At 35.9% G+C, this 19,244-nt stretch overlaps 1 protein-coding gene across 1 annotated transcript in view; it reads right to left on the reverse strand.

Annotated features, from left to right (window-relative positions):
• DARS1 (aspartyl-tRNA synthetase 1) overlaps positions 1-19,244 on the reverse strand; it is a 34,473-nt gene that overhangs the window by 3,739 nt on the left and 11,490 nt on the right. Inside the window, exons 4-12 of the mRNA XM_088521797.1 lie at positions 19,034-19,136; positions 12,030-12,132; positions 10,628-10,708; positions 10,129-10,188; positions 5,717-5,828; positions 3,735-3,869; positions 2,413-2,560; positions 1,306-1,452; positions 509-551 (exon numbers count right to left, since the gene is read on the reverse strand). Coding sequence (XP_088377923.1) covers positions 509-551; positions 1,306-1,452; positions 2,413-2,560; positions 3,735-3,869; positions 5,717-5,828; positions 10,129-10,188; positions 10,628-10,708; positions 12,030-12,132; positions 19,034-19,136 — 932 coding nt within the window. The remainder of the gene's footprint in view (positions 1-508; positions 552-1,305; positions 1,453-2,412; positions 2,561-3,734; positions 3,870-5,716; positions 5,829-10,128; positions 10,189-10,627; positions 10,709-12,029; positions 12,133-19,033; positions 19,137-19,244) is intronic.

Below are 19,244 nucleotides of genomic sequence, written 5' to 3' on the forward strand. Positions count from 1 at the left end.
CTTTGCAGAAATTTAACAATATTATCTTCAAAACTAATTGTTATCAGTAAAAACTACGTTATTTTTCAGTTTCCCAGTATTTCTTATACTGTGAACTTTAGGATGCTTAACAGTAAAGTGTCTTGCCATAATAACTGGTCATTTCTTTTTTGCCATAGACTTGTGTTCTGCTAGAGAATTAATTAGGATCTGTGTTTTTAATTCTCCTAAGGGAAAATAAATACATCTATTCATTGTATTTAACATAACAGGTGATAAATATCAAAAGCGATCTAAAATGGTTTGAAACAACTTCCTGGTGATAAGGAAAAAAAAACTGAAAATAGATAAAGTAACAGCAAAATGTAAATAATGTCAGAAGATGCTTACGCCAAGCACAAACTGTCTTAATTTATGCATATTCTCAGATTCATCTTCTCCATCTGTACATAAAAAATGTACCCACCCATTCCACAAGTTCAGGCTTCAGTTTCAATCACAAATGCATTTAGTCTAAAATAACAGTTACCTTTTCTTTCACCAGGCGTCCCAGGAGCTTTTCATTAGGTGTGCTGAAAAAGATTATCACCATTAAGTGATAAAACTGAAAATCACCTAAGCGATGATAGTTTCATAAGGCTAAAGAGTTTAGAAGCAATTTGCTGCATCCCACTTTTACAAAATACATTACTTGTTTCTGAGTGTTTTGGATTGTGTGAACAGCAATTTCAAAACTGAAGTTATTTGTTTCTGTTCCTAAGTATGCTGTATTTGGTCCTAGAAATTCCCTAAATTAAGGGACATCTGGAGATTTCTTGCTCTTCCTATACCTACACCTACTTCTAAGTCACTATATTCAGATCACTGACAATCTGTGCACTAAATTTATGTCTCTATTGAACAAATCCATCCTTCAGTCAATGGTAATGAAACCATCGCCTAACAACTTTCCTGAGAGGTAGGAGGAGGAAATGGGGAGGTGTTATTGAAAAGAACGACTTTCAGACTGAAGAATCTTTTAATTTAATTCCATTTTTTTTTAAAAAAAGTGTCAATTCACATGAATAACTGTAATTGTTAGGCAAACAAATACTTTTTTATGCTTAGGAGGTTCAAAGTTCCTCTCATTTCATATTTTAAGTTGTTGCCTTTTGGATGTCCTGAGTTTTTGTAAACAGTCTACAGTGAAAGAAAGGCCTGTTTTCAAGTCCATCCATTTATTTGTAGGAGATCTGGATATAAGAACAGCTTATCCATTTCCAGATATGTCAGCTGCACAGTGCCAAGCTGACACTTTACTACTGCAAGTCTAATACATTTCAATACCTCAGATCTTCTTCATCACCCATCTCAACACCAGCCTCTCTTAACATGGCCACAGCTTCACAGTATTCCAGCCTCAGAGTTGGCTCCAAAAACTTAAACGGCTCGCACGGGAACTGTTTGTTCACTGTCTGAATTTCACTTTGAAATCTACATACAAGAAAACAAAAGAGAAGCAAAATACAACACAATCAAGAAACATAACTCTTCTTGTATCTAATAATGGTTTTGCAATGCCAATAAATTCTTGCCACAAGAGGTCCCTCTTGCAACATACAATCATTTTTTAGGCAGCTTCTGGAAAAGTTCTGTATAATCCTACTGAAATGCTTCATGCAAATTTATGTAATCTGCTTAAATGATATACACATTAGTATTTTACTATTACTTCTGTTTTATTCCTTTTGTAAGAAATCATTGACTAGGTCAAATTCTTCAGAATAAAGACATATTTACATCATCCTTTTGATTTGTAGTATTTAGCCAGGGTCTACTTGGATTTGTACAATTTCAATAAAATAGAACATTTTCCCTATAGTCAGCTGAAAAGATCTGCATTTCTGTTGTCAAGATGCTCTAATCTGTAAGAAAATGAAAACCACTCCTTAAATTGCTGGCTTGGCTTTTTACCAAGTTAAAAACTGCAATGGAAAATAGCCTTCAATTCTTTCATGACAGAGATCCAAGCTACTACAACACATTTGATTCCTAAAAGTTTTATTAAACAGTAAATATTAGATTAATAGATCAATCAGTCTACCTCTGATGGCATAAAAGGAAGGATATTTTACAGTAATGATGGATCATTTCTGTTAAGAAGATTATTCACCGGTGAAAAACAGGCCTTCTTAGTGCAATCTGGCATATTCTAGGAGGTGCAAATCAAGCTAAAACCAGAAAAAAATGTACTGGCCTGTGGCTTTACTGAACTCTTAAAGTTAGGCACAGAAAAATCGTTAAGCTCAGAGAGAGTTTTGAAGCTCTCCTGTAAATCAGATTACTAATGATCATCTGTCAGGCTGAGGATAAAATGCCCACCCATTTCATAACACAGTGTTAGGTATCTCCTACAGATGAAGTAATCTATAAAATGGAAAATGCTCTAGTTACCTTTCCTGAAGTCCCTTGAATATCTGCACCAACGTATCTGCAATCTCATCTACCACTTCATGATAGTGATAATTAAAAGCCATTTCCATATCCAGACCAACAAACTCAGTCAGGTGTCTGTGTGTATTGGAGTCCTCAGCTCTAAACACTGTAAAATTAAACATCAGAAATTCTATTTACCTGAAATTATTTTTCCTGTTTGGGGGAAAAAAAAAAAAAAAAAAAAAAACACACACACACACACGCAGATAATCCCTTCAGTTTATGGACAGGCAGACAAGCTGCCTCTAGACATGACAACTCTTACCTAAAAACAAAGAGAAAACTGACTTCTGCAAAGCATCATTTATAACACTGATAACATCATTGTAACTGTGACAGTCAAAGGATACAAGAGAGGCAAGACTTGTAAAGAGGCAGTAGCTTGTGGTAGACTAGCAGGAGTGGAAAAAACAGACAAGCTTTCAGGCATGTAAGAACTTGCAGATTTGAAAAGCTGCCTTTTTCAGAGGAAAAGGGTTTCTGCACGTGTGCATGTTGTTGTTTTCAAAGTATGTGAATGTAGATAAACATGTCTCTCACAATCCATGACTCATGATTTAGATATTAACAAGACAAGACATTTAAGATCTTCTGAAATTGTTGCCTTTTTCTTTGGTAAGCTTTTTACTACTCGTTTTCCAGCACTTCCCGCTTAGACACCCTAAAATCTGATTTTGAGGTCTTAGGAAAAGGTACCAAATTACTGCTTGAAGAGTCAAGGCTTTATTTTAGCACATATTTTAAGAAAGAAAGCATAAGCTTGGAAAACATTAAATTTGGATTATTTACTGACAGCCCACTTGTGAACTTTCTAAATAAAGCTGTTTAGTACATATACAAGAGCAAAGGATAAGTATATTCTAATATGTGATCTGAGGTACAGAAAACCTAAATTGCCTATTTTCAAGTACTAGCTATTGGGCAAATAAAGCATGTTTAATAGGAAACTTCAAGCTTCAGCAATCACAGTTGTTAAATGTTTTACTGACTTCATCATATTATTGATTTTCAATGCAAAAATTCTTTCTCTTCCTGGAAGAGAAGGCACTGGAGAAGAGTATTCCACTCTCGCTTCAGCATTTGACTTTTGTTCCAGAAACTTCTCTGTCAACCTTACCCAGCTTTATTAGTCAGCCCACTTGAGATTTGCATTTGGTAAGTGAAACCATATAAAGTGAAACTATTGAAGCTTTCAGCGTACACGAATCTTAGTTGTCCCCAAACTGCAAAAAGACATCACTGCACACTTCAAAACTTGGATAAGCCCATGCTCTTCTTACCTGGCCCAATGCAGAAAACCTTTTCAAAGTCAGCACAAATACACATCTGCTTGTACAACTGTGGAGACTGAGCCAGGTAGGCACTGCTTTTGAAGTACGATACAGTAAAAACATTGGCTCCTCCTTCGCTGGCAGCTGAAACAAATGTTTACAGTAGTTATCAGGATAAAAATGAAAGAAAAATTCAGAGACTGATTCCACTACTATTGGGCTTATGTTTAAAGGCAAGAATGAGATTTTTCTTCAAAGCATATGAAATGAGATGAAAAAGATACAATGGCATCCATTAGAGTTGCGGGAAATTTTGTGGCTCACAACCATAAGGCACTGTCCTGTAAATTTTGTTGGGGTAGTTTAAGATATTACTATCCCCAACTGTTCCTTTCACCTACAAGACCAGAGTTAACTGGCTTTGATGGCCAGATGAGGCCAAGATGCACAGCTAGATTTACCACAAGACATCTGCCAAAGGTCTAAACATTTCTCTTAGTACGAGGCAATTAGCACAGCAAGTTACCTTAAGAAAAAAGGAGACAAGAACACATGCATTTGAATTCCTCATTGTCAACTGCTTAAACTATCAGCTGAGTCACTTTACTTTTCTCAGTGAGTGATATGAAAGTTACGCTTGCCTACCTTGCTAACAAAAATATGCCAGAGTAAATTACTTGTTAGCAAGTCCCTAAAAATTTTATGATAACACTAGGTAAGGTGCTAAATACTGTCATTATTATTAACTGTTCCACCAAGATAAACGTTTCTCTTCTTTCAGTACTAATACTCCTACTAAAATGGTCTAGGTGAATATCTACATACTTATTTTTTGAACACAGTTCAACATTTAAAATCTCCTTAAAACAGGTAAGATTTAAATGCAAAGTTTAGCAAGGGCTGCATCTATTTAACCTTTTTTTTTTTTGAAAAAAAACCCAAAACGTTATTTCATTCCGATAATGGGATGCTTGCTTGCTTTCAGTGATACACTGCACAGAAACAAGAGTACACTGAAAGGTCCTATGTAAATACATTATTTGGGAGTCTTCAATGCTTCATGCTTTTCCTACAGAGACAGTTGAAACAAAGGCAGTAAATCATATAGCTCAGCAGTACATTCCATATAGTAAGGACAGCTGCTTACATGAATTTTGTAAAAGCAAAAAAACCCATGCTGGTTTTATCTCAGTGAAGACCAGTCTTCAAAATATAAACGGAAAAGTATTAAACTTAGTAGGCAAAATGTATCTGCATAATAAACACACAAAATACGAACAATACAAATATTCTGCCCTACAGTAGCATTTTCTATAAAAGATGTCTTAGTGACATCAAAAAAACCTCAAAGCACATCGGAGATGGAAGAAAAACTGTATATGAAAGAACTTGACTTTTGAAGAAAATACAGCAAATTAGCAACAGAATCAGAAGCTAAACCTACCTTTCAAAACTTTAATTTGAGCTGAATGTCCTGAGCCACACCTTCAGGAAAACACTGCTAACATCTTCCATTCAATCATACACTCATTGCTACAGAGGTGACAGTCAGTATTTACTATAATGGCATCATCTTTTATACCATGATGTGGTGGTTGCAACTCCTACATGATGGAAGCTGCTTTTAAGTTAAACTGGAACATTTTTTGTTTTGAAAGTAGGATTTTAGATTGCCAGTGTCCATCATTCAGAACACTGATGTGCAGAATAACACACATGACTGCACATATTTCTATGTTGTATCTTGTATCTTCGTTAAACCAAATCAAAACTTGCATATGCTGCAGAGTACATACATTAGGTATATATATTTGTGTTGTCATTTTTTCAGCATCTGAAGCCAGGTGAAGAATAACTTCATTACCTGCTAGAAGGTTGCTGTATTACATCTAAATCAGAAGTGTCTTAAAAAGCTGACAAATTTTTAGGAGATAGCTACACTGAACAACTCTACAGGGAGATCTGTAGATGCTGAATAAAATATACATTACCTGAAATAATTTTGGGAGTCTGTATTTCCACAAATCCCTTGTGAATGAGAGTTTCTCGGAAAAGCTGACAAATACCAGACTGAAGGCGGAAGACTGCCTGACTAGTTGAGGTCTATAAGAAGAAGAAAAAAATAATGAAACCTACGTTAGTTTTCCAGGCTCTTCAGGTCTTCCAGATAGCTGGAAGGATGAACCTCTTCTCTTAGGAAGATTTCATTTCCTATATTTATTTGACTGAATAGAGAAAAGCACAAATTGGTATTTATTACACAAGAAGAATATAGTAAAGGAAACAGAAGAATCACTTAATTTGACTATACAGACCATTCCGTTACTAAGGAGGCATTACAGTCAATTCAGCATTTAAAGAATCACTGATTTGAGATGTGCTTCTGCAAATAAGGTACTATAGTAAGAAATTAAATAAAAACAAAAATCTATTAAAAAGCTTTTACCACACTAAACTACAGCAGCTGCAGAAACCTATAATGCATGATAAAAGCAACACTCAACTTATACTTGGTAGGAATGTTTGATTCTATTAAAGACTCCCAAATATGATGTTTTGTCACATAAAACATAGCCACACATAATCCATGTAAGACAACCATCACACACTCAACTCCAAAGGGAGATCTCCTAAGCAGCATTTAAAACAATCCACATACACCCAATATGAGAATGGCAATTATTTTGTCTTCCAAAAATTTATACCAAAAGCTGCCTGTATTTAGGTGAAAACCTGAATTGATCATCTTCTATTTGTCTATGTGCATGACACAATTAAGCTGTTTCTCCGCTTAGCAAATACTAACACTAGGTTTTCCTTTAACACTCTCAGGCTTTAGTGTGAAAAAAAACCCAAACTTAGTGCATGCTGCAAACACTGCAATACGTCAGTACTGAACCCGTATCTGATTTTGCACTTGCAGCGTTTGAGACGTGACAGTTAGCAGCCTACAAGCGCGTACAAAAACATCAAGGAATTCTTGCAAGCAGCTGCCAGAACACTTCTTTACGACGATGTGCGTCACAGCACTGTTTACTTCTCCTTTCTGAAAGGTACCCAACTTTTCAGTTGGGGTAAAGAACCTTGTGGCCTTTTTCACATGACTCCTACCAAACCACAAAACAAAACAAAAAAAAAAATCAAAGCAAATTATATAACGACCAAATTCAGACAGACAAAACATTGCATACATTGAAATAAAACTACATCCATCATCTCTGGAAGACAAACTGAAAATCTGAGAGAGAAAGCTATAATATTACTGCAGATTCATAGTAATTCGGAGATATTTGCCGTTCCAGCAGACTGATAAAGTATCAGAGCAATGTAATTGGCTAAGCCGGTAGCAATTGCTCGCGGCTCTCGCTGTCTGATAGCATTAACCACAGCCGCTACTCCCACTACTTTCAAAATGAAGGAAATGAGGTTTTGAGCAACAGTTACAAAAGTACCCTCAAATGTTTTCACCCTTTTTCCACTGGTCTCAAGAGCCAGACAGATGCTAAGACAAGCACCTTAGCCCAGCTCTATGCAACTTTGCAGAGCAGCACATCAAAGCACTGGATCCATTCAAAGGGATATTGTATATGTAAAAAGATAACCCCAGGGCATTTTTTTTTCCTGTAGCATTTAATCTAACATGAACTCTTACCCAAGCATATTGGCAAACTGTATCTGGGACCAAGCCAAAGATGGCAAATATGCCTTCAAGATTTAAGCAGAACTTGGAAAAACTCATGCCACTCGACTTGTGCGCGCTTAATATTTTAACTTGGACTGCAGAGCTGGTTTTACAAGAGAACTCCCTATCTTTAATAACCACATTTGTAAAAGCAGAAAGTGTACAGCTAAAAATGCTGAAATATGAGGTTTGGTCAAAACCTCACCCTACTTTCACCTACTGTTTATTATTTAAATGCTACAAAGCAAAATATAATAATAGAAGATAATATGTTCTAACACTGTAACTAAGATTATATTAACTATTATCACATTGTATGCAGCATGATCTGTGGTGTTAGAATAATCATTGCCATCTAAATCACCAGCAACAGAGAAGTAAAGGTGTTTTGATAATATTCAGGGCAGTTAACACCTTCAGCAATCACATCTCAAAGAGGTGCGACTAAAGCACAGCCGCAAAGTTGCAAACCTTCCATTTTGCTCTTCAGGCCAGCTGCAGAATTTGAATATAATTCAATAATTGCAGAATGCATACAAGTCCAGTTAAATTTGGACAGTGCTGAGATAAATATCCCCTGGTCATCAAACAATAAACCTGAATGATATTTTTTTAAGGATGAAAATACACCAACAAGCAGAAATCTAATATCTATTATTACTTGCTTGTGTTATTTTCCTACTTTTTTTCTTCACCAAAAACTCCATGAAATACAGTCCTTCAACAGTTTCTGTAGTTTATATATACATGAGAAGTTACATGTTAGTGCATATTTCACAGAAACTTAAATACAGCAATTTAGAGGACAGTACATCAAACAATTAGAAAGGAGGTTTTGATTCTTATTAAACTATTGTGAAAACTAAGATGTTTATGTCTTAAAATAGCTGTGTTCGTCATGGTAACTAACCTACACCAGGAGAATCCTGCTAGATGGATCTATACTATTTTGGAAACCTGATCCCTCTCATTCATGCAAGAACTGAGTTTCATAACTATGTTTTAGGATAATTTGGTCCAAAGCAGTGAACACACTAGTAAAAAAATAAATTAAAGTATTAAACTATTTTTAAGCCCGCATTTAAATGGTCAAGCATAATTCTAGTCCTATAGTAAGGATTGTTATTTTTTTTTCATTCAGAGTCTACACAAGTATAAGCATTTAGCTCCTTACATCTTTCTCCAAAAAATAGCATCTCTATTTTCGATATTTAATGACCCCACTCCTTCCTTAAAAAAATAGAGCACTGAGGAAACCAGAACTACATGGTACATACATTTGTGGTTTGACTTCCTCCCACACATGTGAGGACAGATCGTCACAGCAACTCATTAGAAATACCTTGTTAACATTTTTTTCACTGCTGCCAATAATTTGATTTTACCAGAAGCAACTGTATGGGAGAGCAAGTGGATAACAATGGTTTCAGGTGGCCCTGTAAGCTTTTAAGACATCATGTCTTCTAATCTTGATTAGCACATACCTACTTAAGCAATGTATTTGAAATACCAGAGCCTCAGTCTGTCCTATGGGTCCAATTTATGCTATCAGATCACTGAAAGTTAATTAGTAGCCTTTTAAATTATTTTGACAGACAGATTGCCACAGTGTCCCGGCTCCTGTAATTCCACAGCATACAGTGCTTAGAGCATGGACACAAACACACATACTCTTACTGAGATTCTCCCTTTCTCCATTAAATCCTTTAAGGAGAGCCGAATAAGTAGAAAAAGTAAAAAAACACCAGAGTAATGTGTTAACTATTTAGAATCCTTTCTGCTCAAGCAAAGGCTCTTGCAGAACAAAGAACACAAAGTTATGAATAGCTGCTCTAGATCTGAAACAAAGAATGAAGTGGGAAACAGACAGGCTGCCCAGGAATGTGGTGGGGTCAGGACCAGAAGCATTTCCCATACATTGCACAAAGACGACAAAGGAGATTTCCCTAGTCAAGGGAAAGTTGTAGCCAGGTTAGATCCTGCCACGACTGGATGTGGAGGCCGAGAGAGAAGGCACTGAAATCTGTCATTTTGTATTCATCAGCATAGCAAAAGTTAGTAAAATTCAGAAAGAGAGTTTAACTTTTGAATAGTGCCCACGAAATACTTGTATAGCATGGTTCACAACAGCTGTTGGAATGAGGGAGGAAAATAACATCTGCAGAAGGCAGAGTTGAAGTTCAAGCTTCAAAACAAACCAACTAATACTGAGATCAGCATTACTACCTGGTACCATTTCACTTTTAAGATAAACATTACAGGGCCTCAGCTGCAAATTCCACCATATATTTCAACACTAAGCTCTTACAAGGCTAACGCAATTGAGAGGAAATATTGTTTCTTAGTTTGTAAGCTGTCCAAGCATCTACTTTTTGATTTTGTTAATATAAAAACAAACACAAACAAACAAAAAAACAGAGGCACATGACAAATTCTAAATATGCACCACTGCACTACTAATATATATTCTTTGATGAATTTCAGGAGAGTTTTGTCTTTTTTTTCCCCCCCCCTGTTGTTTGTACATGCATACACAGATGAAGCTGTGGGTTTTTTTGCTTGTTTGGTTTTTTAATAATGTCTGTCTCAAACTGAGAAACACATTGTTCATTTTTCCTCTGGCAAAGAACACAGCTTTCATCAAAGGCCTTTCTATTGCTTTATGGATTAGATACCTGAGCAACAAATACACATGAGCATGCAACACAGAACATTCCGTACCCTCAGATCAATAACTCTGTTGTCCAGTCTTGTATCTTGGTTTACGGTAGCTCTTCCATCCTAAAGAATTGTGCAAAAATACAGATTTGAAATATGTAACAACATCATCAAAACCAATAAAGAAGTTCTTCGGATAAAACAGAGGTTTATTCCCACATTCAAATAATTTCTATAAGACCCTGAAGAGCATACAGCAAATTACCAACATAAGCAAAGATTAAGGTATGTAAGCTTTCCCAGTAGTCACAGGCAGAAAGCATCTGTGAGGGTCAGAAGAACTGACATGGACACAAATATGTCTCAGAGTGTAAAACACCTGTTTCTGACTTTCTACTGAAGTTCAGCAAGCAAACAGAACTTTTTAACAGATGTTGGACAAAATGTAAAATTTAAGTCTACCAACCAGCCAAAATCACTACAAAAAGGAAGCTGACAGTAATTTGTGCTTTTGTTCAATTACTAATATATTAAAAGGTATTAGAGGATGCAAAGTTTTCACCTCCTCTCCTTCCACTTCAGGCCGAACAGCATCATCCAGCTGTAAGGGCAATCGGGGTTCAGCCAAACTGATCACATAGATCTGAAAGTGAGACAGAAACAGAAATAGCATGACACTCAGCTCAAAAGGAGGTGTGATTTACAAAAGGGTATTTCTGGCATAACCATGAAACGGTGCTTTGCATAGGCTGTTTGCTGGAAGACTGTGATTTTATTCAAATAGTCAAGATCTGTGGTTGCATGCTCCTGACAATGTTGGAGGTCCTTAGTTCTGATTTTCCTTTGGAAAGATTAAAAAAAGTTTACTTTTCTGGGATTTTTGTTTGTTATTTCTTTTCTTCCCTGGGAAGCAGAGTAGCGTTGAGTTGAACAAGTACATGAAGCGTACCCTGCCTGAGGGACAAGGCTTATTCATCATGAATACCTGATCTGAAACTACTAGATTTCAGACTTTTCAATTTTGATTCCAGCAGGACCATCTCAGTCCTCCTGTTGTTATTTTACAGTTTTCCTATGATTATATCTGAAAGAATTGTTTCAGATTGAAAATTTATGAGATAACTAAAATATCGTGAGAGAAAGACATCTTGCCTTACAGTCTAATAATATATGTAATCAATTTGCAGGAAAAAACAAAGCTATACCTATACCTATATTAAAATATATTTCTTTGAAATCTGCAGACTTTCCTCAACACTATTAGCTAAAATTTACCTTATTGCTACAGCATCAATGTCTATGTCTGGCCTTTGTGCTCTGCTATCAAAATGACCATGTTTCAACAGTATTGTAGGCACACAGTTTGCGAAGTCGTTGAAAACCCTTAGAAGCAAAGGATATTACCTAAAGGTTTAAATATACATTCTATTTAAACAAATTATAAAGTTGCACTTCCTCCAGCCTTACAGTACAAATTATGGGGATTTTAGATTTCAAAAACTTCCACAGTGTTAAGTCAATGCTTTGTTTTCACTGAGTGTGACGTATTCCATTCTATTGTACCAAGGGCAAGATTGCATCTTTGTGATAAAGAAACTTCTGACTTACACACAAGATTTTTTTTTATGACAGTACCTGCTGCTAAGAACCAGAGCTAGAATTACAAGCATTCCTAGTCAAATTATTCTAGCAAGATACTTTATTTTACTTGTTATTATATTCCAAATGGCAGATAGGAACAGAAATTAAAAAAACACAACAACAACAAACCCACTCAAACAGAACTGTTTCATGCTTATGTTTGACATGCTGAAATTGGCAGTTTAAAGCAGCTGGTGTCTCTGGTACAGGACAGTTTACTGAGGAAATATTTGACAACATTTTGACAAAGTTTATATAAGTAGACAGAAGAAAAAAAAAATCTCAAACAATTAACCCAATGATCCATTTGCTCAATAAATTACCCTTTGAACATGCAGCTCAACATCTTGCTGAGTACAGCCTCCAATTTTCTGATATGCTTTCCTCACAACGCCTTCTACGTCCACAATGCTCTCTTTGTTGATGCTGTCAATAAAGATAGTCAGCTTACTCATTGCACGCTGCACCAGACTGAGCATCTAGCACTAGGAAGTATAAGTACCGTACGGACTGTTGGAACAATGAAACAGTTAACGATTAAGGTATAGTTGTTATTTTACATCAGTATTTGCTGAAATATTCCCTGATGAAATAAAAAAACAGGGTGGAAAACATGAGGGGAGGGAGAATAATATTATTCCTCGTGCCTGCTCATTCATTGCACATGTATACATGAATTGACAAGCCGCATACTTCTTTTCCTAGGCCATATACATTCTTGTATGTGTCAGATGATGCAGTTATCTGAAACATATGCCTTAAGCAGCAGAACAACAAACAGAAAGAAGCCCAAGAGCTGGAGGGGAATATCAAAATTAACTGAGCTTGTTTAAACTGCATGACTTGTTACTGAAAGATACAATATGCTGTAAGTCATTTCTCTAAGACAGTGGACATCTTAATTACTCTTCACTAATAGTCACTGATAGCACATTAAACCACCGTAACATCTTGAACGCCTTCCCACAATATGATACGAAGTATGTATGTTCTAAGCAAATGATGAGAAAATTCTCAAGACTGATAGATGAGATTTTTTTTTTTTTTTAATATTCAAAATATTACCAGTATAAGAGCTGGGAACAAAATCTAGACATTTGAGTCCTATGGTCTTTTTGCATTGGTACAGTAAAACCACATGAAAAACTAATTAAGAAGCTTCTCTTCAGAAATTCCTATTAGAATTAGACATTCTCTCACATTTTTAAAGTCTGACTTCCCTGGCCAAATAATGACATTTATCTTTTTAACTGAGGGGGAAATGTAGACTTCTATCAGAGAAAGTGCGTCTGGCACGATCCAGAAGCTAGGATACAATCTGCTAAAAATGGGAGGGTATGACTACTTGCTTGTTCTGCTTTTCTATTCTTCTTTAAGCAACCATACAAAACTTAAGAGAAGCTATATGAAGCTTTGGTCCACCTGGTACAAATGGTTTTATGTTATAAAAGAGTCCAGATTTAAGTTATGTAATAGAAATTCCAGCATTAGAACAAAAATAAGAGGAAAAATTTTTACATCATTACAACTGTAATATCATTTACACACTTAGATATCAAAACTCTTGTGATCAAATCTACTTAGATTTTTTTTCTCTTTAATCTCAAATTACAATTAAGAGAGTTAAGTTCCTTGGTCTGGAACATACTTCAAAATTTGTAACATCTCTTAGTCACTACATCTTTCATAATTTTAAAATGTATACCAACATAGGTATATAATTGCCTGGACATATAAAAACACTGTATGTTTAAAAATATTCATAATCTATTCTAAGTTTTCATTTGATAATTATAAAATATGCTCTTGTTCATTCAGACTAGTTATCTAGTCCAGTCTGCAAGTAAAAACTTGTGTTCAGAGCTCTGGTTGAATTCTCAGCAAGATCTCGTATTGGAGACTAAAGGTAACTAAAATCACCTCCACAACACAGTTCACCAAATGCAAACTACAGCAATCAAAGAAAGGGACCACTCTGAGCTTAACAGGTGATTCAAGGAATCTAACTGAAATAATGACTTCACTTCAAATTAGAACAAGAAACAAGACGCTTCAATTAAACTCCAGTAACTATATTAAAGTGTTCCCCACAGCTGCGGCACTAAGCTGGCTAGGTGATTTTTCACAAAATTCCCCGGTTTAAAAATAAAGAAATAAATCTGCAAAGCTAAATTAGAAATGCATTAAGAGAAGGCATATGGTATCTTTATACTGCTCAGTCCTTAAAAAAGGCTATTTTAGTAACAGATTCATAAAGCCTGACCAGTTTTTTTTAAAAAAAGTGTTATTTCTGTATGGCAAACTGCTCCATTATATTCCTAAAAAGCAAAACAAAAACAAAACAAAAAAACACCCCACCATAATTACTAAAATGTCCATTAGATGCCTTATGTCCCTATTAATTATCTGTATGTCTGTTAGCCAAGACTTTCTCCTTTAACCACAGGATTGCATTATTGCAGTCTGTATAACAACATCTTTCATCAGCAGCTTCATGTTGCAAGCTGAACCCCATGCGGGCCTCTAAGTGAATCACAATCAATATTTTCTTGATCAAAAGTCAGAAGAATTGCAAAAGGACTAGAATTTACTTTAAACAGAAAATGTTTTGACTAATGCGAGCATCCCTGAGTATTCATACAACATTTTCTTTTCTGTTCTTCTCAAAACTATTTTTTGTAGGCAAAATGTATAAATTAGAATATTAATACTTCCTTACACAAATATTAAATAATTGCCATAAAACATAAGAAACAAAAGATTCTTTAGCTGAATGTCAGTGAAAGCTAAAGGCAATATGGCGCATTTTGGAAAAATGGTTCACTTTGTAAATAACCTATAAACATTGTTTACTTTAACTCAATAATAGCAATTATTGCAATTATACATTGGTGTCTGCACAAATAGAATATGTACTCATTAAGTCTTCCTACCCAGATTTAGCAGGAAATTTAACTGATAATTCATATACACGAAAGCCGGGAAAACATCTATTCTTATTCTCCTCATGGTAAAAATTATCTAAAAGCCTTCTAACACATGGAAGAGCTAGAATATGTTCTGCAGAAAAAAGGGACATCTTTCAAAGATTTCAAGTAACCAGATTCACTACTTACTTTTAAGTATTTTCACTGTAAAAAAATAAAAATCCCATTTTTTTCCCTTCTGAATGTATCCAGCTTTACCATCTGTTCATTCCATCTTGTCATACTTCTGTACCTACTAAAGAAAATGACCTGACAAAAGGTCATCTTCTTATACAGGTACTATCAGATTTAATCACTTATTAATTTCTCTTGAATAAAACAGGTTTCTTCGGTTTCACAGGAAGACAGACTTTCCAAATATATCATTTAAAATTTTAACTTTGTCATCAACTTTTTTTCCAACTTGAAAATACATTTTTTTTTATACAAACACAACAGAAGGGGACAAAATATTCTGCAAAAGATCTCATCACGGGCTTTTAACAGTGTCATTTTCTTACTTTTTTTTTCAAAATTCAAGAGAGCTCTTAGCACAGTATATATGAGAACTGCATGAAATTCTAAATTAGAGATCTGTTATTACTACTATTACTACTTTCCTGGATATTAATGCTGAACCTACAGAAGATTTGTACTAATGGTCACAAAGGTACAGCTTCACATTGAAGAGCAAAGAGATTATTCTAAGTGAGGCCTATAATTGTGCACTCTGGGCAGTAATATGGCTAAATAGTTTATCATACCAGTTTCTGTGTTATCTGGATAGTTAACAGCTGCAATTTGACATTTCCTTCTAGATGACCAGCATAAACAGAAGTGGGTCAAGAATATATTTCTGCAACATCCCACAGCAGCAGGTTCAGCAGACAAGCATTCCCCATTTTCAAGAAGTGCTAGATCATTTCTAATACTTTTAATGTGCTTTTAAGAAGCCTCCTGAAAGGAACTACTGCATCTAACAAATATAACAAACATTTTCTGCTTAAGCAGACAGATATAAGAAGGTGGAAAATTAAAGTTCAACACAGGGCTTCAATCCTGCCTTGTGAGTTTTCGTATCACTACTAATTTATCTAGCTGACCAACTACTGCACATTTTTCTACACTGCAACATGTTTTCATACAGATTTATCCACCATTTTGCATGGTTTATCTGTCTTTAGAATTTTCATTCTCCTGCATACAGGCAAGCAATGTTGCATCCTGACCAAAGGCACATCATTTGAGTTGCTAAATTAAAATCTGGCAACCCCCTCCAACTGCTAAACCATGTCAAATAGCTATTGGTTTGGTGGAACAAATTAAGTAGCATGAAAAGGCCCAAACCTTATGAGAAGGAGAAAAAAAAAATGACCAAAACAAATCTCTTTGGGAGGAAAAAAAAGAAAAAAAAAAAAAAAAGGTTGATGAGTTACTTCACCACTCGGTGCCTTTGTTATGTTAAAGAGACAATTAACTCCTTCCCCTATGAAGTACTTCTTGTAAAACCAATCTGAAATTTTCTTTGACAAAAGGCAAGAGAACTCCCCCATAACTGCTATTGGCTCTAGGGCATTGTGTTGCTTCTGATCAACTAGGAACTTTTCGTTGTTAAATTCATATAAATTTCTTTTTAAAAAAGTGAGATAAGGTCTCAGGCAAGTCCCTCTCACTAAAAACAAGCCATCATTCTGATGATAATGGAGATAATCAGAACATGAATATATTTACAGTATGCTAATGTTACTAGACCACAGATGGTTATGAAAGTTCTCAGTTTCTATGTGCCAATACCAAGAAGAGGAACTGGTCTGTTTATTATTTATGAAATTTTGTACAAAAAAAATGCTTGCGATTTAACCAGCACTTAAGCTATCTGAAGTCCTCCTTAAAAATTAAAGTTCCAGCATTTCACAAGCTATTTGTAAAAAATTTTGTACCTAAGCTCCAAGAAAAAAAAAATCAGTAGCAAAATATGTACAAGCAACATACAAATGCCAAAGTTTATACTGCTGCCACTAAAAGAGTTTAGTTTACACATTTAATTGTAAGGAATGTAAGGTATGTAAATGTAAGGTACTTCAATATGTTCTTCAATAATACGAATTCCTCAATGGATAGGAAAAAAAGAGATGATAAGAAAAGACATTTAAAAAAGTAGAGAAGGAGCATAGTTATTTTTGGACATCCATCACCAGCCCGATCTGCTAATAATAACAATAGTGGCATCATTCCACAGGCCACGAGAACTAGCAGGAAAGTGACTGAAGCCAAGGCACGTCTGCTATTGTGCCTCAGGTGTTACTCAGGTGGCAACGCAAATGCACTTGGAGGTCAAAGGGCAGCAGCCACTGTAGGACAAGAGGCAGCTGCAATGAAGACAGAGAAAACAAACACACAAAACAAGGCCATAGCAGGGAAAGCTCTATCATTCAAAGCACGTGAGGGTCAGCTTACAACCTTGTCAGAAGCAAATATAGAGTCAAATGCGCATGCTATAAATGAGAGGCTGTACCATCAGGGATTACCCTGAAAATACTCCTGTAGAAAAACAACAGAATGAAAAATCAAAATGAGGTATAAGCATTATGAACCTGGTTACTCACAGAAAAAGCAGATCTGTGGCATCAAAAAATGCAGGGGGGATGAAAGGGAATTGGAAAGGAACTAACAAGGTTGCTGATTTAACTTACTGCTACCAGAAGAGAAAGAAGCTTTTGCCCTTCTCTCTCTGCAGATACCTTTTTACTATTTATCATTTTGTCATCTCTGGAACTCTATGAGTTAGTTTAAATCACTAGCCTGAGAAAACTAACGCAGCAAAAAAAAAAAAAAAAAAAAAAAAAAAAGATGAGTTGAGGAAAGGTCATGAAGTCCCATAGTCAGCAGAGGAAAGAAAAGAGCAAGGGCCAGGGCCAGCTTCCCTCTCATGACACCATGGAGCTCAGCTGCTCATGAAACAGAAATGTAAGAAACTCAGATGCAGAAAGAACAAATATGAAGCAACATGGAAAAAACAAGAGGTCTGACAGAACTGGGTATCACAACTAGAAGCATTGTTTCACAGTTCTGCAGCATAAATCAAGTCAAAAAAAAAAGTAGAGGCAGACTGTAAGAGGGGTAAAGAGAACCGAAAAAAGAGAGAGCACACAATGCATTCTGAAGAACCCTGTAAGTGCTGGAGAGAAGCAGCTATTTCACAAAGACACAGAACACTTCACTTTGGCTCATTTTGGCCTCATTTTGGCTCATCAGCACCTGTAAACAGCATGTCTCACACTGGCACTGCCAACACTAAGCACCGCCAGACAACAAACACTGCAGGGTCTGTTCTCCCATTGCCTTGAACCTCGTGAGCAGCAGTATTATCCCAACCTTAACTTGGCTGGTGGAAGGCTACACTATAATGAATCCCTCCTTTCCCTGACATATTGAAGGCTGAAGGCTGTAGCACTTTTACAGCTAATTAGTGGGGCTCCCTTCCCAGGCACCAGAGCAGTGCCAAGAACTACACAGAGGCAACTGAAGTGCCACATGTTAAACATATTATTGCAATGAATTGACCCACATTTTTGTTTGTGGACAAGTAGCTAAAAACACTACATGACCAAAAAACCTCTATTATAAAAACACCTCTGTCATGTAAACATATTTAATATTGGGTAACTCCAAAACACAATCTTTTTTTGAGGCAAGGCAGCAGGGGAAGATTTTTTTTTTTTTAGCATTAAGAATAAAACAAACCAAATAAATTTAAATTGCTTCAAGAAACATTTTCCTTACTTGGTATGTCTATGACCCTAAATATTTAAAAAATAATAATAAAGCAGCTTTAAAAAGCTTCAATTTGTAGTGTCAAAAAAAGATAAATTTGGTGCACAAAAACCACTCTGGTTTCTTCAACTCAGTATGTTGTTTGCTGTATACGGAGCAGTTCACACCATCCCAGTTCTCACTATAAAACACACTAGCACATTGCAAATCTCCTCCTCATAGAAGGAAAACCCTGAACATGTGCACAGACGCAGAGACACACAGACTAGTACCACACAAAAAATGAAGCGTCCCACTACCCCACTACGCTTAGCTTGCCAGACTTTATTGATAGCCTGCTGGAAAGTAAGCCATGTCAGTGGTGAGGGAATGCTGCTTCAGCAGTTCAGAATGAATTTCAAGCCTGTTCTCTATTTTATCTTTTGTTAAGTGTAATGTATTCAAGCAATAGTGAACTGACAATTTAAATAAGTACATTTTAAAACAAATGAAGCATTGATGTTAATGTGTGAAAATGGTCCCAACCCCTGGGAGTCCTGGTTCCCACCATTGTTTACTGTGACAACAGGATATAATTGCTTACTTACTTGGCAGCAAACTTTACCATCTGCTTGCTCGCATGCTGTCCCACAGCCACAAGAGCCTGGACATTAAACTGCTGCTGACGCAGGACTAAGAAACACTGCTTCCCTGAATACAAAGGAAAACAACACAGGTGTATTAAGGACAAGTTATTCGAGGTCCCTGTGAATGGGAAAATAAGCTTGGCTATATTACACTAAGATGTTATGTCTATAT

Source organism: Tinamus guttatus, unplaced genomic scaffold, assembly GCF_059628265.1.
Source record: "Tinamus guttatus ecotype Peru unplaced genomic scaffold, ASM5962826v1 Tinamus_guttatus_pri_ptg000133l, whole genome shotgun sequence".
Taxonomy (NCBI): Eukaryota; Metazoa; Chordata; class Aves; order Tinamiformes; family Tinamidae; genus Tinamus; species Tinamus guttatus.